Source organism: Schistocerca serialis, chromosome 7, assembly GCF_023864345.2.
Source record: "Schistocerca serialis cubense isolate TAMUIC-IGC-003099 chromosome 7, iqSchSeri2.2, whole genome shotgun sequence".
Lineage (NCBI taxonomy): Eukaryota > Metazoa > Arthropoda > Insecta > Orthoptera > Acrididae > Schistocerca > Schistocerca serialis.
In genome coordinates, this window is record NC_064644.1 from 420,035,226 (window position 1) to 420,057,801 (window position 22,576).

The 22,576-nt window shown below is 41.2% G+C and overlaps 1 protein-coding gene across 1 annotated transcript in view; it reads left to right on the forward strand.

The window, feature by feature from the left end:
- Positions 1 to 673: 673 nt before the first annotated feature.
- Positions 674 to 22,576, forward strand: part of LOC126412202 (von Willebrand factor A domain-containing protein 8) — a 251,832-nt gene continuing 229,929 nt past the window's right edge. The window contains exons 1-3 of the mRNA XM_050081684.1: positions 674 to 1,080; positions 1,242 to 1,437; positions 19,983 to 20,063. Of these exons, the coding sequence (XP_049937641.1) occupies positions 1,248 to 1,437; positions 19,983 to 20,063 (271 nt within the window). The 5' untranslated portion in view covers positions 674 to 1,080; positions 1,242 to 1,247. The remainder of the gene's footprint in view (positions 1,081 to 1,241; positions 1,438 to 19,982; positions 20,064 to 22,576) is intronic.

The window sequence follows — 22,576 nt, forward strand, 5'->3', positions numbered from 1 at the left end:
TCCCTGGAGTAAGTCTCTGGACAGAACCAGAGGTTCTACTAACTGTTTTCGTCGTTCCGTTCCATCATTTATGAATCGATCTTGACCATTAAAGCTTCTGAATTATGGAAAAATAAGTAGTGCCATATGAACAGTACAAATATGGCAAGTTTGCACCTGCCACCAATGTGAAAGGGACCTTTCACTTGCTATATTCGCGAGTGCTGTTGAAACGCTTAATCAATGATTACCCACGCATCCCAAATGAGCAGAAACATCGACCAATTGACGAAAGATTTTTTTGCGTTATTGAACACGAAGTCAGAAAATTGGAATAAAGTAATGAAATCTCAAAAAGAAAATTGCTGTTAGTTGATGGCAAATTACCACTACGTTCCCAGTATTCAATTTTAAGTAAGATCCACATGTAAGTTCGCTGTCTATGCTTCGACAGAAACGGCGAAGAGAACGTTAAATACTTAGTAGCCAGAATTAGAGTAAGTGAAATATCACGTGGCAAAGATTTCGTAATATAGACGAGATAGTGTCTCTGCCGTCAATGACATAAATGAAAGACAGAATGGAATTTTTTTATTGTAGTAGCAGAGAAAGTGTTTAAATATAAAATCAGACTCCGCAATCATATGACTTATGTAATAGAAATAAAATGCCTGTTATGTTTTCGCAAGCAGCAAATGTTGCTGCATTTCGTTCCTCATTATTTAGCGCGTCTTTTAGACATTGAGTTCGTGATGTTAAGCTGGCAACAAAGAAGCGGAAGGGTGAAACGAGTTTGTTTTTTGAGCGAGGCTATTTCGAAGTAAAAAGTCCTGATGAAGTATCTTTTTTATGTCTAGCTGTCAGTTTTGAACGTGACAGCGCAGTGTTTCCGAGAGTAACCAGAATTGACCTTTAACCCATCTGTCCAACATTATGAAATGAGTGCCGGTAGTTGTAATATGCGACTGATGTAGGTCGACAGCGTTAGCTGCGATGTTCTAATTAATTATTGTATTTCGAAGGAATGTAGGTCTATTCAATAAGTGAAATTGTCATTTCATATCCATAGATACATAAACAAAATCCCGACACCAAACTAAGGTTAGTTGAAAAGTACTGAAGTACCTTTTCAAGGCTCATTTAATGTTGGTTCTGTACTGCTGCAAAGTATGTAATTTATATGGCATCAGCTTCAGATTTGTTTTATAGCTGACCGAGTTGATACATTTGAGAAATGTTAATGACACTTAAATGAATTACAGGGACACATGAGTATTTTAAGGTATGCCACTTGGAACAGATGTAAATTAGGACCAACATTGAAAGAAATGGGTAGGAGTACACGCATTTTCGCATCTTCTCCCGCACCAAGAAGAATTGGAGTGTTATGTCGAATCCTAAGCCCGCCTCATCCAAACAATGTTAGCGCTAGCAACCTTCGTAGAAATTCATCAAGTGGTGAGTATTGTTACATGTGGATCATATAGTTTATAAAATGGAATTGGAAGTAAGTCCGATTCCTCGCAAATTGTGCAGTAAATTCATACCTCTGACCAATTCTCTTTATGAACCGTCTCATGAGGATGAAGTCATGTCTGTATTATTCTGGTCGTTTATTCACCCTAATGTCTTTGTTGTAGAGGTACAAGTGAAATGAACAATTAGCAGAGCTGCACCAAATTTGCAGTACGTCCATTTGATCTTTCAGTCTCATAAACACTTTTCAAACTTTTAAGATTATTACTGAACAGTCACATTAATTGAGTCTTAGCATTTGTGTGTCGATACTGACTGTGGAATGTTCTAGTTAACTAAAGTTGGATTAGGCTGTTACAGATAGTGCTATAATCAGTGCAATGATCAGTTTTGAAATGTGCTGCCATGGAATCTATAATTCATTTGTCCAAACAGTATTTTTCGTTGAGGTGTGGTAGTCTACTTCAGACATTAGGTCCAAGAAAGATGAATATGATCAAGACAAATTATGTAACACACTCTTCATTGCATTTATATAAATTTTCCTCACTGTACAGTATGGCTATCAGCATACAAGTCTACATTTTGTTGTAGTAGCTTGTCAGTAAAATGGAATTTTGAAAAAGAACTGTGGCATGTGTTTGATATGTGACAGAAACTTGTTACCTTATTTATCTGTTTTCCTTATTCCATTCATTCTTGTATATTTGTGCCATTCTTTACAATCCAGCAAATGTCAGAATTATTCAAGTGCTTTTGTTCCTGTTTTTTTGTTTATAAATCTACTGAAGAAATTGTTTAATGTCTGTCACAGATAGCTCCAAGAATTTTTAGATGGAAGTACAAGGGTGGGCTGAAAAGTAATGGATGCCTCCAAATATTTTATGTAAACTCTTACAACTCTTAAAATGAAGCAAACTTTATTAACAGTCTATATCTCTAATCTTCATGTCTACATATTTATTTCTCAACTTAGTCACCCTGGTGACGCACACATGTCTTCCAATGAGAGTTCGATTAGTTGATACCGCCACAGTAGCATGTTTGACTTTGTTGATGGAGCCACATCATCACCTTTGCTTGCACTTTTTCTTACCTGCCAAAGTGAAGTCCTCAAAGTTGTTCTTTATACTTTGGGAAACATCTTAAAATAGGATGAGGCCAAGTTGGGATTCGAGGATGATAGAGACAGTGAACCCAATACTTCGGATTGTTTCAGATGTTGCAGTGCTCCATACATAGCTTTCATTCTTCTATAGATTTCAATTGGAGGCATCTTTTCTATGGTTAGAAACTTGCCTGTAGCACACTGTTTCTAAAACACCAACATAGTTATGCTACACACTGCCATGTTACATGCTACAGTTCAGAGGTCTCTAGCAGCAGAGTGTTGCCACTTGTGTCATCGAAGCAGGAAGTTGACTGAGTTAGGTGCTAACCATTTAATACCTCAACCGATATTGAGAACAGAATAAAACATTACTTTTCTGCACTCCCTCATACATAAAATGAGCTCACATTTGCTTGTAGCAGCCCATAACTTTGAATCAAAAGCAGTAACAGTGTAATTTTCTCATTTGTATTTTCACAAGAGAACAGTGACAGTGTAATTTTCTTCTTTGTATTTTCATGAGAGAACAGTGGCATTTATGTGGTAGATTTAATGGCTATTCAGAATATTCATAATTTAATTATGATCATATTTGAAGCCCCGAAAAATTCCTGCATTTAACTTCATATTTCTAGCTGAGAAAGGTTTAGATTTTAAATTTACTGGTGGCCATTGAAAGTGAAAGACAATGAAGGTGGCTTGCACAAATATCAAATTGTCATGATGTCTACTGTATGGAAGAGGGTAACGTTTTAGTGCAACTGCACAAAACAGGTAGGTATAATGGAATCTACGTTATGTATGCTAGGAAAGATTGAGCACTAGGTTTCTCAATCAGGAATCACACTTATTTGTTAGGAGATAATGTTGTGCCCTGTGTAAGAAGTAGAAATATCCAACACTGTCTCTTGGCATTTGGCAGTGTGGGATCATGGCCTATGGAGACTGCAGGTTATTGTTACACGATATTGGTGCTTGCATTGGTTGAAATCCCGCCACCATTGTCATGCAAATAACATATTCATGGGTTCAGGGAGAGGGGAGGGAGGGGGGGGGGATGAAGGGCATACTCAATGCCATGTAGGATCTCAATGGCCCTTCAGGACTTCCACCTGAAAGGAAAGACGCATTTGCTTGGCCATTCAGTATCGCAAAGCCTATCACTTATGCCTGGGATCAGGAAATGGGATTCTTTGTAAGGCGACAAGTATTGACAAAGACACTGTGATGATGTCTGGAGTCCATGAGCTGTCAACACGATGATCATTGTTGGGGCTTCTCTGGACAAGACATCTGATGAAGGTGAGCAGATAATGGGACACACAACTAGAACTCTGGACGTAGGGTTACCATCATGTTGTCATTTTAGACAAGTGTTGGTTCTGTGTACAGTATCACAATGGACATATGTGGAAGCTCCAAGGAGAAGGAACATTGCTCGATTGCATTTGTCACAATCATCTGGGCCAGCACCTGGTTTAATGGTATGGGTTGCTACACAACACATCACCTTTGGTTCACACAGTTGGTAATGTGGACAGAAGTTGTTATATTGTGATGTGTTAAGGCTAGTGTCAGTGCCCGTCTTTGACATCTCACTGATATTACTCTTCAACAAGATAACACATAGGCGCATGGTGCCTGATACAACAGTGTTAGGCTGTTACCCTGGTCAGGACATTATCCAGATCTGTCACCCATTGAGAAACACGTGGTCATGGCATTCTGAGAGACTGGCAGGTTGCCAGTCACCAGTCACTATGATGTACCTGTATGTGCTATCCAAGCTCAGAAGGAATTTTTCACTCTTCAGCAGAGTGCACACTGATATGGAACATCCTCGCAGTTTAAAACTGTCGCCAGACCGAGACTTGAGTTTGGGACCTTTACCTTCAGTGGGCTAGTGGTCTACCAACTGAGCTACCCAAGCACAACTCATGGCCCATCCTCACAGTTTTACTTCTGTCAATACCCTGTCTCCTACCTTCCAAACTTCATTGCTATTGGTGGCAGCAAATCTGCGAGGACAGGTTGTGAGCTGTGCTTTGGTAGAACACTTCACTGGCCATGAAAGGCAAAGGACTTGAGTTCAAGTCTTGGTCCAGGACAGTGTTTCTTAAGCTCAGATGAGCTCATTGTCCAGCCAGGTTACAGCCATTATTGCTGCCAGAGGTGACAGCTCTGTGTTCTAAATTTTGCACAGATTATACCCCCATATCACATCGTGTAATCTTTGTACTACACTGTTTACATGTGATAAGTAGAATTTCATTATCTATCCTTCCTAGTGTTTCAGTATCAATGGCCAGCAGTGTGCATAAAATTTCATCACATGACAACAATTTTAATGCAGATTTTTGTCTAAATGATGCAATCACCTGAATGAAGATGCTACAGTTTGGTTCTCGACTAGATATAAATGGTAGAGTAGTCGTTATTCATTGCATAATGGATGTATAAGGTTTTGAATTTTTTGACATCAATTTTATACCATTGAGACAACGGCCTTGCCGCAGTGGATACACCGGTTCCCATGAGATCACCGAAGTTAAGCGCTGTCGGGCGTGGTCCTCACTTGGATGGGTGACCATCCAGCCACCATGCGCTGTTGCCGTTTTTCGGGGTGCACTCAGCCTCGTGATGCCAATTGAGGAGCTACTCGACCGAATAGTAGCGGCTCCGGTCAAAGAAAACCATCATAACGACCGGGAGAGCGGTGTGCTGACCACACGCCCCTCCTATTCGCATCCTCAACTGAGGATGATATGGCGGTCGGGTGGTCCCGATGGGCCACTTGTGGCCTGAAGATGGAGTGCTAATTTTATATCATTTGTTATGCAATGAGTAATTCAGTTTGATCAGTTAGGATGGGGAAAGATTTTTACATCCACATCTCCATCCATTCTGAGCAAACCACAGTGTAGGACATAGAAAAAGGTTCTTTCCATTATACTGCTCCTTCTATTCTGTTCGGATATGGACTGCAGGGATGAAGAATGCTTAAAAGCATCTGTTCATACCATAAGTAGTTTCATCTTGTTTTGGCAGTTGGTACGGGAGCGATATGTCACTTCTTAGATTGGAGCCATATGACTGAAAACTGTTCTGTCCTCCTAAATCATTCAGTGGTGCTTTTTTTATTTTTATTTTTTTTATTAGGGGATTCTCCATCCCACCCAGATAATGAGAGCTGTAGGAGACCACAGGATATTAGTGTAAGATCCAAAGTAATGCCCCCCCCCCCCCAACAGATGAGACTATTAAAATACTAGTAATTAGCTGCCACAGCATTCACAACAAAATTCCAGGGTTTGGGGCACTCTAAAGTAATGGTGCTTACACAATACTTTGTACAGAAGGCTGGCTAAAACCTGAAATCGACACCAGTGAGATTTTTTGAATAAATCATATGTACATATCAACTGGATAGGCTACTGGGAAACGGAGGTGGTGTATTTACTGTTGCGTTTATTGCAGTGGACAAGAAATTCAAATCCACAGAGAGAAAAATTGAAGCTGCATGCTAGATCATGTGAGAAAGACTGCAAGGCTGGGCATAAACTTGTAATTGAGTTCTCTTTTGACTACCAATCTCATCTTCCAGTTGTAACTGGAAACTATAGAGAAAACCTCAAATTGCTACTGCATTTGTTCCCCAGTCGTACTGTCATCATTAGAGGAAACTTTCATTCATCCAATTATTCACTTCACTAATAATAAGGCATTAAGATAGATACTGCAAAATAGTATTAAATGCCTTATCTGAAAAATACGTAGCACGGATAGTTCAGAAAGTCACTCATTATGGAAATATATTAGATATGATGGAAACAAATAGGCCTGCCTTTGAGGATATCCACACTGAAACTGGTAACAGTGTCTAGAAGGCAATTTTCAGAATGATGATTAGCAAAGTATGAAAGTATTATAACCTTTAATCACCAATAATTGTGTGGATATTCAAACACACTCACTTAGAAACAGTAGCTCATTACATGATAACAACTCAGTATCTCTTATTCGACTCCCGTGCCGTGACATTCGGCTAGGTGGCGCTCCCGCGCTCAGCCGAGTTGCGGAGCGCCTCTATCGCCGTTTGCGCGTACTGTCGTGGCGGCACTGTTAAATGTCATGGCACTGTCACAACACTTTTCCCCCCTTGAAAAAAAAAAAAAAAAAAACCTCACTTCCTTGGAGACATGGACAGTGCGGAGACATCCATGGCCTCTTGTGAGGTCCCGAGAAGATCCCACCGAGAGACACGAGAGTATGGTTGAAAATGTCCAGGATGGAAGCTCGTGCGTCGAACGTGCCTCCTGGACGAGATGATGGCTGAAAACTCCGGAGCAGCATCCATAGGTGTCGTGGACCTGGGGGTGTGCTCCAGCGAGGTGGGTCCCAGAGAAGGCGGCGTCGCGACTGGGGCCGGTTCCGGCATACTCGGAAGCGGTAGCGACGTCGGCTGCATCAACACATACGGTAGATCGGCAGCAGCGACAGGACTGGCTTCTCGGGCTGGTGGAGGCGAAGGAAGGGGCGATGGCACCGGCGTGGCCACCACTCGTGGGCGCATCTGGTCGTAATGGTGAACAACCATGCTGTCGTCTGTACGTATTTCATAAAGCCGGCGGCCGCGAAGAGCCTTGGCCAACCCTGGAATCCATATAGGGCGAGATCCATACCCTCATGCCCACATATTCGGTGCCCACCGAGTATTTTCCCGCACTGGGGGACACAACACAAGGCCTGACAGGGTGAAGCAGGTGCAGTAGAGTGCGCAGTTGGCGGCCATGCAAGAGTTCAGTAGGGCTGCGATCACCCAGAGGCGTGAAGCGATAAGAACTCAGAAATTGCAGCAGAGCGTCATCTGTGGAAAAATCACTAAGGAATTTTTTCATCTGGCTTTTGAAAGTGCGGACAAGGCGCCCGACCTCCCCATTCGACTGCGGATGGAAGGTCGGTGCTGTAACATGATGAATCCCTTGTCCAGTACAAAAATCACGGAAGGCCTGCGAAGAGAACTGAGGGCCATTGTCCGTGACGATCGTGGATGGAAGACCTTCTAGCGCAAAGATTTTGGACAAAGCCAGCGTCGTCGCCGCAGTGGTGGGCTACGGACATCGAACAACAAATGGAATCTTCGAGAAGGTGTCAATCAACAGTAGCCAATAAGTACCGAGGAAGGGGCCGGCAAAGTCAGTGTGCACCCGTTCCCATGGCTGCACCGGATCAGGCCACGGAGAGGGCATTCTACGAGGTGCAGCCAGTTGTTGAGCACACTGACCACACCCAGCAACCATGTGGGCGATGTCCGAATCAATACCGGGCCAATAAACGTGCCTGCGGGCCAGGGACTTAGTCCGAGAAATACCCCAGTGGCCTTCATGCAACAGTTTGAGAACATCTTTGCGAAGAGAGGCTGGCACCATGACCCGCGGAGATGCGCCATCCGTGGCCAGAAGAACAACACCATCACGAACAGACAGACGAAGGCGCAAGGCATGGTAGTTGCGAAGGGGATCCGATGCCCAGCCCTTGGTCCTGTCCGGCCAACCCCGTTGAACAAAGCCGATCACCTGACGCAGGACCGGGTCCCGCGTAGTAGCCGACGCGACCTGCGAACCTGTAAGTGGAAAACTCTTGACCGCACGATGTTCTTCCTCATCAATGTGGAAACAGAGTAGTTCATCACGACCGAAAACCGGGTCAGGGCCCATTGGCAATCGCGACAATATGTCAGTGTTGGCGTGCTGGGCCGTGGGGCAATAGTGAATCTCATAGTGAAAACGGGACAAGTATAAGGCACAACGTTGCAGGCGGTGAGCTGCCTTATCCGGAAGCGACGCCGATGAGTTGAACAGAGAGACCAGCGGCTTGTGGTCGGTGATGAGGTGAAACTTAGAACCATACAAAAAAACGCTGAACTTTTTTAGAGCATAAATGATAGCGAGCGTCTCCTTTTCGATTTGAGAGTAACGCTGTTGCGCATCGTTGAGGGACTTGGAAGCATAGGCGATGGGTTGTTCCGACCCATCCTCATACTGATGGGCGAGAACAGCCCCTAGGCCATACTGTGACGCGTCAGTCGCCAGAACCAAGTGCTGATCTGGACGGAATGTGGCAAGACAAGGCGCCGACTGCAAATGAGCCTTCAGGCGGACGAAAGCCTGCTCACACTCGTCAGACCAACAGAAAGGGACGTTTTTGCATAACAGCTGATGCAGAGGATGAGCTACTGCCACCGCGGATGGAATGAATTTGTGATAATAAGCAATTTTGCCTAGAAACGCCTGAAGTTCTTTGACCGTAGACGGCCGGGTTAGAGCGTTAATGGCCGCAACGTGCTGACATAGAGGACGTATACCCTCACGGGACAAGTGGAAACCAAGATACACAATGGAGATTTGGAAGAACTGTGACTTGTCCAGATTGCACCTCAACCCAGCCGAATGCAAAACCCGAAACAGTGAACGCAAATTGCGAAGGTGCTCCTCAGTGGAGGCCCCCCGTGACAACAATGCCATCCAGATAGTTTATGCAGCCGGGAACGGAAACCGTGAGCTGTTCCAAAAACCGCTGAAAAATGGCCGGCGCGCTAGCGATGCCAAATGGTAACCGCTGGTACTGATACAACCCACAAGGAGTGTTGATGACAAGAAATTCCTTGGAAGAAGCATCCAACGGCAACTGATGGTACGCCTCTGATAAGTCAAGTTTGGAAAAGAACTGGCCCCCAGCGAGCTTGGTAAATAACTCCTCAGGACGGGGAAGAGGATAAGTGTCAATGAGGCTCTGAGCGTTGACAGTGGCTTTAAAATCACCACACAATCGCAGACTCCCGTTTGGTTTAGAAACCACCACGATTGGCGATGCCCATTCGCTGGAGGTAACGGGAAGGAGAATCCCTGAAGCTGTTAACCTGTCTATCTCAGCCTTGACAGGTGCAAGCAACGCCACCAGAATAGGGCGTGCCCGGAAAAACGTAGGGCGAACTCATGATGAGTGTCCGTGACAAACTGACATTTCCTACTCAGACCGTGTAGGTCCGTCGCCCAAGCCCGGTAAGATTGATGGGGCTGTTTATGATACCAGTAGAACGCCACGCGGGCAGCAACGACGTGGGTGTTTTTTCGGTAATAGTTAGACAATAAGTCACACATTTCTTGGAAGGACAGAGTGGCAGGTTCCCGCAGAGGGGCTAACTGAGATAGCAGCTGATAGATTCATGGGGAAATCCAAGATAGAAATAACGACTTACACATAGGAACGTCGACAACGCCAAAAGCCAAGAAGTGTTGCCGCAAACGCTTCTCATAATCCTCCCAATCTTCAGCGGCCTCGTCGTAAGGAGGGAATGGAAGCGGAGAAGAGAAAGACAGACGATGAGTAAGCGATGTCGACAACGGCTGAATAGCAACCGTCAGCTGTGTTTGTTGTGCCTGAATAGCAGTCATCAGCTGTGTTTGTTGTTCAATGAGCGCTTGCATAAGCTGTTCCATGTCTGCCCTGTCACGAACACACAAATCCACAATGCAGTGAAAATATCCCATCCTCGTCGCCAAAAAGTATTATAACCTTTAATCACCAATAATTGCGTGGATATTCAAACACACTCACTTAGAAACAATAGCTCGTTACACGATAACAACTCAGTATCTCTAATTCGACTGACCAGATAGTGTCACAGAAATGGTGATGGTGCCAATACCAAAGAAAACTAATGTCACTAAATGTATGGAATGTATTACAAAAAGTTGACTAACTCATTTGACAAAAATTTGTCTAAGAATATTGAATAAATATTGGCAATCTAAAGTTGAGAAACAACTGGTTGTAGAACAGTTCAACTTCAGAAGGTGCAAAATTATGAGCTATCCAATTACATTGTTACAAATAATTGGGGCAAAATACGTAGAAAAAGGTCAGGGAATCTGTACAGCTTTTGTTGACGTGGAAAAACCATTGTGAGAATTTGGCGGACTAAACTTTTGGTTTTCCTGAAGCAAATTGGAGTCAACTGAAAAGAAAGGAGGCTAATAAGCAATCTATATATGACGCAAGTAAAAGTAAGTAATGCTGTAAGAGATTTTTTAATCATGCCGCAAGCATCAAAAACTGCATATAACGACAAATAGCGGATGAAATTCATAAAGATAAAATTTGTAAAACTTAAAATTGTGTACCAATGTACATGTAACATATAATATTGTATAGGGCTAAGACATTTTTAACCGAAAGCTGGACACATCTAGCACAGTTGGAGGTAACCTTCAAAAGCTCCTCAACAGTGAAGATGCTTGGACATAGTTCGCACTGCATAAGGTGGGTAAAAGTCTGCTCATGGCCACAATAGCAGTGGTTTACGTTGGTTTCTTGCAGTCTTTTCAAAGCTCTTCACAAGCCCACTCATTTATATGTCCTGGGCAAAGTTCTTCCCTTGATACTGACCATTCTTGCATTTTTTTCTGGCCACATTTCTACTCTGGCTTCTTGTGATGTATTGCTGAGATTTTCTGTGTGTGCAGGAAACTCATCAATTTAAGCCTATAATGGTATCAGAAAAGAGAGTGGACCATAAGTGTAAATGATTGTTTTTTCCTTCTTCACATCTGACATTAGTGGGAGTGATACCGGCAATGCAGTATGCTTGTCAGTTGGTGTTGGTCTAAAACAGCCTACGGTGATGCAACATGACTCATTGAGTAGTATGTCCACTTGTTTGGCATGATTGGAGTTATACCGCACAGGATATGTGTATGCAGCTTAGTAGTGCAAGGCTAAAGCTGTCGTCCTTGCTGTCCTAGGTTGTGCACCCCATGTAGTCGGACAAAACTATTATACCAAACACGAGCAGAAAAATGGGAGGTATACAACCAGCATCAAATGGTAAAAAAGGTTCAATCACCCATTATATCATCAAGCCTGAGATGATTGTATGCCAACAGAATGGGAGATGTTAGTTCAGTACCTACTCAGAACTATGTTGCCAGGTGATACAACAATGGAAGACACGGAGTACCATCAGCATCTTCGCTCTGAATTACTAGAGCAGCATGTGAATAGTAGTGTTGTGATTCCTTACCCAGGAGGAAGTGAGGCTGGCAGTGATGAAGTTAAAGAAGAAGAAAGCACCAGGGCCTGACACATTATGGCAGAAGTGTTGCACCGGATATTAGACCTAGTTGTACCATATATAACAGAGTTATTAAACATATGTTTCTTACAGGGATGGGTGCTCAGGATCTGGAAAAATTGCATATCATTGTACTAAAAAAAGAGGAAGAGAAAGCATTAAGAGAACCAAAATCTTACAGACAATTTATTTGGTAAATGCTCTAGGCAAAGTACAGGAAAAACTCTTCTGTTATACTACCTGGCCATGGAAGTTTTCAGCTGCAATAAGAATGTGCTACGATACAACCTTAATTATTATTTTGGGCTGCAGGTCGAGTGTTTGGGCTCATGGAGATAAGGACAGCATGGACTCTATGGCAAGCACAGAGAAGTTTACTCCAATGCCTGACAGGCACGTAAGCCATAAGAGAGGTGTGCACAGTTCAAAATGGTTCAAATGGCTCTGAGCACTATGGGACTTAACTTCTGAGGTCATCAGTCCCCTAGAACTTAGAACTACTTAAACCTAACTAACCTAAGAACATCACACACATCCATGCCCGAGGCAAGATTCCAACCTGCGACCGTAGCGGTCGTGCGGTTCCGGACTGTACTAGAACTGCTCGGCCACCTGGCCGGCGGCGTGCACAGTATTGGCTCAAAAGAGGTGAGTATGAAAAGGTAAAAGAAAATACTGAGGACAAGAGCCACATTGAATAAGGAGATAATGGCAAGTATTGATAAAGAATGTCAAGGAATCTGGGAGTGGGTAGAGACAGGGAGGAGAACTTACCAGTTATTTCCTTCTGACCAATACTCTAGCTGTCGGGGTTTGGCCCCTGTCTGAGCTCCTTACTGGAAATATAAGAACGCACCACAGACAGTTGTAAATGTGAAACAGTCACACCTCGGACACATCATCTGAGGCTGTCCCAGTAGACAAGATGTTACAGACCAGGATAGGAATGTCTTTGGTAACACAGCAGTCTGTAACATAATAAGGAATGAGGAACTGTGGCATAAGCTGAACTCACTGATAGTTGAAATATCAGCTTATGAACTGCAAGCCTTCATTGCTGAGAGACAAGTAGGAGGAGGCCATACATCATGACAATGAGACCCACCATGGCAGATCATCCACATACATCTGCCTTCTGTAAGTAGTGAGGAGATAAGCCTCAGGGAGGACCAAAAAGGATTCCCTGAGACCCTAACAGCCATCTTCCAATTTCTACCCCCTGGGTGGCCCAGTATTACATCCCCTGTGAAACCTGAGTTGTGCTTTAGTGTGTTGGGGGCTAACTATTGAGACAAATGAGAAATGTAGCTTGGTTGTGGTACCAAGTACAGTAGTGTAGTGTAGTTTAGTGTAACGCTGTATAATTTAGTGTTCTATTTTAGTGTTGTCCAGAATTACAAATTATACAATTTATGATTCTGCAGTGCAGTTTAGTAGAGTAGCATAGCATGTGTTTTCTCGGTTCCGGATGGAGGTATACATCTACATCTACATGGTTACTCTGCAATTCATACTTAAATGCCTGATAAAGGGTTCATCAAAACACTTTCATACTACTTGTCTACCATTCCACTCTCAAATGGTGCGTGGGAAAAAGGAACACCTAAATCTTCCCGTTCGAGCTCTGATTTCTCTTACTTTATTATGATGATCATTTCTCCTTACGTAAGTGGGTGTCAACAAAATATTTTCACATTCGGAAGAGAAAGTTGGTGATTGAAATTTCGTAAATAGATCTGGCCGCAAAGAAAACCGCCTTTGTTTCAGTGACTGCCACCCCAACTCGCGTATTATATCAGTGACACCCTCACCCCTATTGCACGATAACACAAAACGAGCTGCCCTTCTTTGCACTTTTTCGATGTCGTCTATCAATCCCATCTGGTAAGGATCCCACACTGTGCAGCAATATTCCAGCAAAGGACAGACAGGTGTAATGTAGCCTGTCTCTTTAGTGGGATTGTCGCATCTTCTAAGTGTTCTGCCAACAAAGCACAGTCTTTTTTCCCCCTTCCCCACAATATTATGTATGTGGTCTTTACAATTTAAGTTGCTCGTAATTGTAATTCCTAGGCATTTAGTCGAATTGACAACCCTTAGATTTGTGCAATTTATCACATACCCAAAATTTATCGGATTTCTTTTAGTACCCATGTGGATGACCTCACACTTTTCTTTGTTTAGTGCCAATTGCCACTTTTTGCACCATACAGAAATTCTCTCTAGATCATTTTGTAATTGGAATTGATTGTCTGATGATTTTACTAGACGGTAAATTACAGCATCATCTGCAAACAATCTAAGGGGGCTGCTCAGATTATCACTGAGATCATTTATGTAAATGAGTAACAGCAGAGGGCCTATGACAGTACCTTGTGGAATGCCAGATATCACTTTTATCCTACTCGAAGATTTACCATCTATCACTACGAACTGTGACCTCTGTGAGAGGAAATCACGAATCCAGTCACACAACTAAGACGATACTCCATATGCACGCAATTTGATTAATAGTCGCTTGTGAGGAATGGTATCAAAAGCCTTCCGGAAATCTAGGAATATGGACTCTATCTGAGATCCCTTGCCAACAGCACTCATTACTTCATGGGAATAAAGAGCTAGCTGCGTTGCACAAGAATGATATTTTCTGAACCTGTGTTGGTGACATATCAGTCATTTACTTCAAGATGATTCATAATGTTAGGGTACAATATATGCTCCAAAATCCTACTGCAAATTGAGGTCAGTGATATGGGTCTGTAATTCAATGGGTTACTCCTATTTCCTTTCTTGAATATTGGTGTGACCTGTGCTATTTTCCAGTCTTTAGGAACAGACCTTTCGTCAAGTGAACGGTTGTATATGATTGCTAAGAAAGGCACTATAAGGCACTATTTTATCTGCACACTCTGAAAGGAACCTGATTGGTATATGACCTGGACTGGAAGACTTGCCTTTCTTAAGTGACTTGAGCTGTTTCGCAACACCTAAGATATCTATTTTTATGTCACTCATGCTTACATCTTTTCTGATTTCGAATTCTAGAATATTTACTTCATCTTCTTTCGTGAAGGAATTATGGAAAACTGTATTTAGTAACTCTGCTTTAGAGGCACCATCATCGGTAACATTTCCATCGCTATCGCGCAGTGACAGTATTGACTTTTTTGCCACTGATCTACTTTACATATGACCAGAATCTCTTTGAGTTTTCTACCATATTTTGAGACTACCATATTTTGAGACAATGTTTCATTGTGGAAACTATTAAAATCATCTCGCATTGACGTCTGCACTAAATTTATGTGTGTGCCAAGTGGACAAAGAGTTGTAAGTAGAATTCTTCTATTCTCTTTTGTTATAAATTATTTTTAAAAATGTGCATCCTCCCCCTCCCAAACCATAATGTATAGTTATTCTAACACGTTTGAAATTATGTTAAAATATTATGTGCTGTATTCATGCCAATTAATGTGCAACATTTGGTCTCTTCTATTATTTTGATAATACTAAAGGAAAATTGCAAATAAATAATACCCGTGTAGTGCCTGCTAGTTTGTGCATGTTGTTGATTCTAGCAACTACTTTATGCACTGTGTTCATACAATGTTTCCTGTAAGTGATTGCTTTATTTATTATTACACCCAAGTGTTTTGTGGTAGCACAATGCCGTAGAAGTATTCCGTCTCTGCTACTTGTAGTGTTATTGATGGCTGTCTGTTCCTTAGGTGAAAAACATGGGTTTGGATCTTTGAGGGGTTAGGTTTGAGGTTGTTTTTCTTGTGTTAGACAGCCAGTTGTTCAAGGGCTTCTGATAGTTTCTTTCCATTGGTCTCAAACTTGTTTGCAGAGGCTGCAGTGGCACAGTCATCTGTATGTATAAAACTTTGAGTGCCTTCTGGGAGTGGCTGGTCATTGGTATAAATAAGTACTGAAAAACAATAGAGCCAGGAAGCCATTCTTTTGTGTTCTCCACCAGCTTCTTTGCCACTGAAAATTGATAAAGAATCTTTTATTTTGGTGAAAAGTTCCAGTCATTTGTCTCGTGTTATAATCTTTGCTTGGTGCGTACACTTTCCAAAATAGTAATTGGTGGTTGACTGCATTATAAGCAGTTGATAAATTTAACTGAGGCCCAGCACTTCTTCTTTCCACAAATCCATCTTCGCTGTTGATTGGCGACTCCATGGAGTGCTGTGTGCACAACGACCATATATGTTAAATTAAAAGGAAAGTCAGCGTTGGTCGTAATATTGATGTTTTATTGATAGCAGAATCGATTTTTGATCACATAGTGATCATCTTCGGTGCTGTACACATTAAACTCAGACACTGGTATCAAGTTATCAATAACCAAAACTGAGAAGCAATCACGATCAATTGTGATCATCTTCGGTGCTGTACACATTAAAATCAGACACTGGTATCAAGTTATCAATAACCAAAACTGAGAAGCGACCAACGCATCTTCACTGTGTTGTGTTAGTTTCAGTACCTGCAGTATGCAACATTTACCAATTATGAAGCTGGCGTATTGCGGGATTGGCAGAGTCTCCATCACTTCTGTGAGGCTGAATATCGTCCTTTCAAGAATTTTATAAAGATGATATAGCAATAAATCTGGCCTATTGCTGTTAAGAACATATGGTTCTTTGCCATGTTTTAAAATAGCTGTGACCCGGAAATTCCTCCAGATCCAGATCTTTGGCATTTTGCAGAACATCAAGCAGTTATTCACTAAAGTGAGAAAACGTTTTTGGCCATGGGTCCACAATTTTTTATCTTATCCAGCCATATGGCAGCCTTGCACATTTTGCACTTATTGATTGCCTAATATGGTCTGTCATACTGAATAACTTCAATATTTCATTTTTCTCATGTGTGGCCTCATTCTGTTCTGCTGTTTTTTATGTTTGTGTTGCGTTTATCGAGAGGCCTTCCATTTTTGAGCAGCTGATGTGCAGTTTGATCTGATTTTCCATGAGTATGTTTTGTTGTTGCTGTGGGGTCTCTGGCTAGGCAGTTGAGAATTCTTACACGTATTGTAGCTGCTTTGATCCATACCTATTTCTTCCATTAACCTGACAGATTCTTTTTTGCATTGGATATTGATGAAATGAAGAAATATGCATGTGCAAGAGCTTCTGCTCCAGAGTTCCATTTGAAAAGAGTGTAATATTGGTCCAAGAGTGCAGTTGTGTCGGAGCAGGCCCTTTTATGTAGTTAGAACAACATCCTCCCATAATGGGTGGTCTAATGCAAGCCCCAATGGTGTTTGTGAAGCGATCATATTCTTCTGGGACTGCACTGATCATTATCAACAGCCAATCAAACCTGTCTCACTTAGCCTTCCGAAAATTGTGTCACCTCCTAAACTGTGCTTTTTGTGGTTGGATAGCTGGTAGTATTTGGAACATTATTAGTCAGTGCTGTGAGTTTGGAATTGGACAGACTGATCTGAAACAATGCTAAGCTGCCTTCTCACTCACGAAAAGGAGGTCAAGACTGTTTCTGCAGTACCTCTTTCTGCTGTTGAACATCAGAAGCTTGTTGTGAATAAGTGGCAGTCAGCTGGATTCTACCCATTTCAGGACAGCTTCACCATGTTAATCCTCCTTTGCATAACCCCACATGTTGGTTACTGTCAAAGTCACCAATGATGAAGAGTGCTTTTTGTTTAACAACGTTTCCTGGCAATTTAGAGCTGAAATTCTGTTTTGGAGGCTTATACACTGAAGTCAGCATGTCCGTGAACTCGACCATGATGTCAGTTCTATTCCCCTCAGTGCTGCATATGTCATCTTCCTGCAACTAATTTCATTTGTGGAACTTTGGGATGTCGGTCTATATGCTTTTCTTACACATGGAGTATGTCTGATTGATTGATGTAACTTGTGTAGCAGTTGTTCTTTGCAAGATGAAATACTTTCACTGTTCACAGAAATGATGGCCGAAACTGATTCTGATAAAAGCTTTTAGAATCGTTGAAAGGCATTTCAAATCACTGTACTAACTGTGATGCTTCTGGTTGGAGAGAATTAGCCGGCTATAGCTGTTCTCCAGGGGATTTCCTGAGTGTAGTGGTACATTCTAGAAGGAGGCTTCTCTCATGTTACCCAGGATGGGAGATGTGGTGACAGAAGAAATTAGAATTGGGAGATAGGTTAGATGAAGCTGTTTGTTGCTTTTCACATATCCTTTTAAATGATTTAGTTAAAAACTGCTTCCAACAAAAGAATGGCGTGACAATAGAGGAAATGTTAATTACATGTATAAGATTTGCTAATGACATTTTATTGATAAGTGGAAATGAAAAGGCAACTAAGAATATAATAAAAGAACTGAATGCCATCTCTGAGGAATATGGAATGAAAATAAAAGTGAAAAGACCTAGCCAATGGTTTTCAGGAGGCAGCCAAATAAGATATAGAGTGAAAAATTGTGATGAGTTATTAGAACAAGTTGATAACTTCAGGTATCTAGAATGCAAAGTAAGCAGTGAGATCACATGACATCAAGAAACAAAAATAAGGGTAGCTATTGCAAAAGTAGTGTTTTATAGGTGGAGTATATTTTCTGTGCTCCATTAAATAAACAGTTCAGGGAAAGATTAATGAAGTGTTCTGTATAGAGTGTTGCCCTGTATGGTGCTGAATCATGTACACTGATGGGTGGAGGAGAAATGCTTAAAAGGCTTTTGAGATGTGGAGTTTGAGAAGAATAGAAGTTGTCAATGGATAGATAAAATAAAAAATGAAATGATTTAAAAAATGAAGGTGGATGAGAAAATACAGATGCAAACAGTTAAGAGGAGGAAATGAATTTTGCTGGGTTATTGGATGAGGAGACATTGATGGTGGAAAATGGGAGGACCTGCTTGGTAAAAGTGCATTTCTAGTGTCCACATCTATTGCGCTGCATGATGATGTTGATAACAACCTGCATGATGAATATAGGAACTGGATATGATGAATCATGAGTCAGTTGTTGGTAGCCAGTTAGAATGCTCGTTCTTGATCTCCTGTTGTTCTTAAATAAAGTTAGCTGATGTTTTGTTATATTAGGTTAGAATTTTCACCAAAATTGGAAACAGGACATACAAGTAGGTTACTGCAATGGAAATACTGTGTGGCTAGGGCCGTCCCGGTGGTTAGACCATTCGCCTGGTGCAAGTCTTTCGAGTTGATGCCACTTTGGCGACTTACGTGTCGATGGGGATGAAATGATGATGATAAGGACAACACAACACCCAGTCCTTGAGTGGAGGAAATCTCCGACCCAGCCGGGAATCAAACCCGGGCCGGTAGGTATGACATTCTGTTGCGCTGACCACTCAGCTACCAGGGGTGGACACTGCAATCATGAATGTATATCTTGGGCTTCACTACATGTCAGTCTACTATAGCAATTGCATTTCTGTATTGAGATTTTTTGGGTTTAACTAACTCACAAGCAAACTATCACATTCCAACCAAACCAAGGCCTTGACTGTGTTACTGGTCTCTCTGAAGCACACTCAGTTTTCTTTCTGCTCTCCACATGAAAAACAAATGTAATCGATTTGTATCTTATGCTGAAAGAAATTGTGAGATTCAGTGATTCTACTGTATACTATTATCCAATTGGCAAACAACACAAGAACAGTAAAGACCGAAGGTGCACTTTTAACCACGTGCTTTATGGGCAGAACACTATTGTTATCACCACCACCACCACCACCACCACCACCATCATCAACAACACCACATATGCTAATCATTCTCTCTATGTTACTCTGCTTCCAATGTCCCTATAATGGTGTACATGCGGGAGCATTAGTTTATCCTACATGCTGCTCTGTTCAGTCTGCCATACTCTTCTGATTGCCCTTCATTGCTCTGCTATAAGGATGTGAAAATCAAGACTATCAAAATATTGAGTTTTGGAGCATTTATTGTATAAAGAAATGAAAGCTTTTCGTTCAGTAATACAATTTTTCATTCTTGCCTGACTGCTTAGTTTTGATTTCAGATTTTTAATAACTGATAAAAGAAAGCTGTTGCAAAATGTGTCACTAATTGAAATGTACAGCTCCAAATTAAATGTCTTTCATCACATAGTAAACGTGTTCAGCACGTCCACATTTGCTGAACAAATTATTATAACTTTCATTATCATTTTTGCATATTCTGAATTTTAACTATGGCTTTGTGCATGATATTCAAGACAGTTATGTAACTTTATTAATATTTTTAATGATAACTATAACATGCAGAGTTTTCATGAAATTCACTTTTTTTCCAGATGTGGCTCATATCAAAATAGGCAATGTCTCCAAGCCATTGAGGCCAGCAAAATTAAAGCAGTATGTTCCAGTTAAATACTGTAAGTAGTAATTGAAAGTAAACATATCTGCGTGAGCTTAAATAGAGATATTTTTGTATGCTAGAAAGAGGGAAAAAATATAGACAAAAATCAACATGTTAATTCATAAATAATTAGAATTAGGAAATTAAGATCAGAGCTGAAAACTCATGCTGTTTTAACCATAAGTGTCATAACTGCACAATATAACTATATTAATATTGGCATTGTAACAAAATTATATTGGCATTATAACATCATAGAGAGAAAGCAACAAAAGTCAGGTTTTCAAAAGCAAATACTCTTTCTTCAGTCTGATAGACAATAAGGAAGATAGGTTCTGTGTAAATATTACAAAATGGCAGATTAAATTATAAATAACTCGCATAGAAATATGGAAAAAAGTTCTTTTGGTGGTGAGTGTCTACCAGTGAAGTGGGTGACAGGAGATTCCCGGAAAATGGTACTCTTGTTTTTTCTTCTTCGTTAGCATTTCAAGAGAGTACACTGCGGTCTACTGCCATTCCGCACTGTGAATTTCCATGAAAACTTGTGCCCTGCTGGCAGGGACAGTGTCTTAGGCCAGATCCGTATTGGAGCCCTCCCCCACCTCATCATCCCCTCCACCAGTCCATTAACTTTTTTTTTATATTTATAATTTTTGTATACTTTTTGTTCCCCTGCAAAATTAAGATTCCATGTTACAATGAATTTACTTAAAAGAAATGTATCATGCAGTCCATATGCATATTCACTGCCAAAATTTTTACATGTATGACAATGCCCTTTTTTTGTTCAGTAGTTTGCTACTGATTTCGAGCAACACTTGGATTCTTCATGATGCTCATCATATTGAATGAAATGTAGCTGACTTGTGCAGTGATGACAACTGACAATAAAAACAATGTCCACTTGCACACAAATTGAAGTGAAGAATGGCTATACAGTAGTTGTGGCCAGAGTCATTAACAACCTTTCAACTGAACTCAGCAATGAGCCAAACATTTTCACAAGATGAAGAAACTGCAACAGTTCCTGAGGCAGTACTGTTTGATTATTTACAACCAGTTTCAGAATAATGTAATTCCATCTTCTACACCTACATCAATACTCCACATGCCACCCGACAGCGTGTGGTGGAGGATACTTCTGTTGCTGCTAACTGATCTCCCTTTCTTTATTCCGCTTGTGAATGGCATGTGGAAAGAATGATTGTCAGTATGCCTCTGTGTTATTTCCAATTTCTGGAATTTATTCATCTCGGTCTTTTCGAGAGATTTATGTGGGAGGAAATAATATGTTGTTTGGCTGTTCCTGGAAAGTACTCTCTCAAAATTTCAATAGTAAAACTCTCAGTGGTGCACAACGTCTGTCTTGTAGCTTCTGCCACTGATGTTTGTTGAGCATCTCTTAACACACTCACACTCACTCTCACTAAATAATTCCGTGACAAAACCCACTGCTCTTCATTGGATCTTCTCTATCTCTTCTGTCAATTCTACTTAGTAACAGTCCCAGATTGATGAACAGTACTTAAGAATCGATCGAACAAATATCTGGTAAACAACTTCTTTCGAGCTTGACGTACATTTCTTCGAGATTCTTCCTATGAATCTTTGTCTGGCACCTGCTTTTCCTGCTGTTTGTTTTATGTGGTGATTCCACTTAAAGTCGCTCTGGATACTTACTCAGAGGTATTTTATGGTATATACTTTTTTGAGCAATTTGTCATCAGTGGAGTAGTTGCAAAGTAGTGGATTTCCTTCCTGTGTATAGGCAATATGCTACATTTACTTACATTCATGGTCAACTGCTGGGACTGCACTATTCATCAATCACCTGTAGGTCATTTTGCTAATTGATACTGTCTTCTGGCAGTGCTACTTTCTTATAGACAACCACACCATCTGTGAATAGTCTTAGAGAGCTTCTGACACTTTTTAGTTGATCATTTATGTATACTGTAAACCGTAACGGCCCTATCACGCTTGAATGGGATACTCAAGAAATTACCTTTACATCTGTCAGTTTTGTCCTATTATGAGTGATGTGTTGAGTTCTTTCTGCAAGGAAATCCTGAATCCAATTGCAAATCTGGTCCGATATTCAGTAAACTCATAGTTTTTTTACTAGACAGCAGTGTGGGACAATGTCAGATGACTTTCTGAAGTCAAGGAACATGGCATCACCCTCAGCACTGTTGTTTAAATTGCTATGGATCTTGTGGGGGAACAGAGCGCTGCAGAGTTTCGCAAGATCTTCATTTGTGGTCTCCGTGTTGATTTTTATTTTTATAGAGGAGTTTTTCGGTTTACAAAAAATGACCCATTTTCTTGAGCGTAAAACATGTATAATTCTAAAACAGACTGACAACAATGATATAGGCCTATAATTGTGTGCATCTGTCCTGTGACCTTTCTTGAAAATGGAAATGACCTGCAATTTTTTTCAGTCACTAGGTACCCTTTGTTGCTCCAGCGTACTATGATAAAGTGCCGCTAGAAGGGGAACAGGTTCATTCACATAATCTTGTA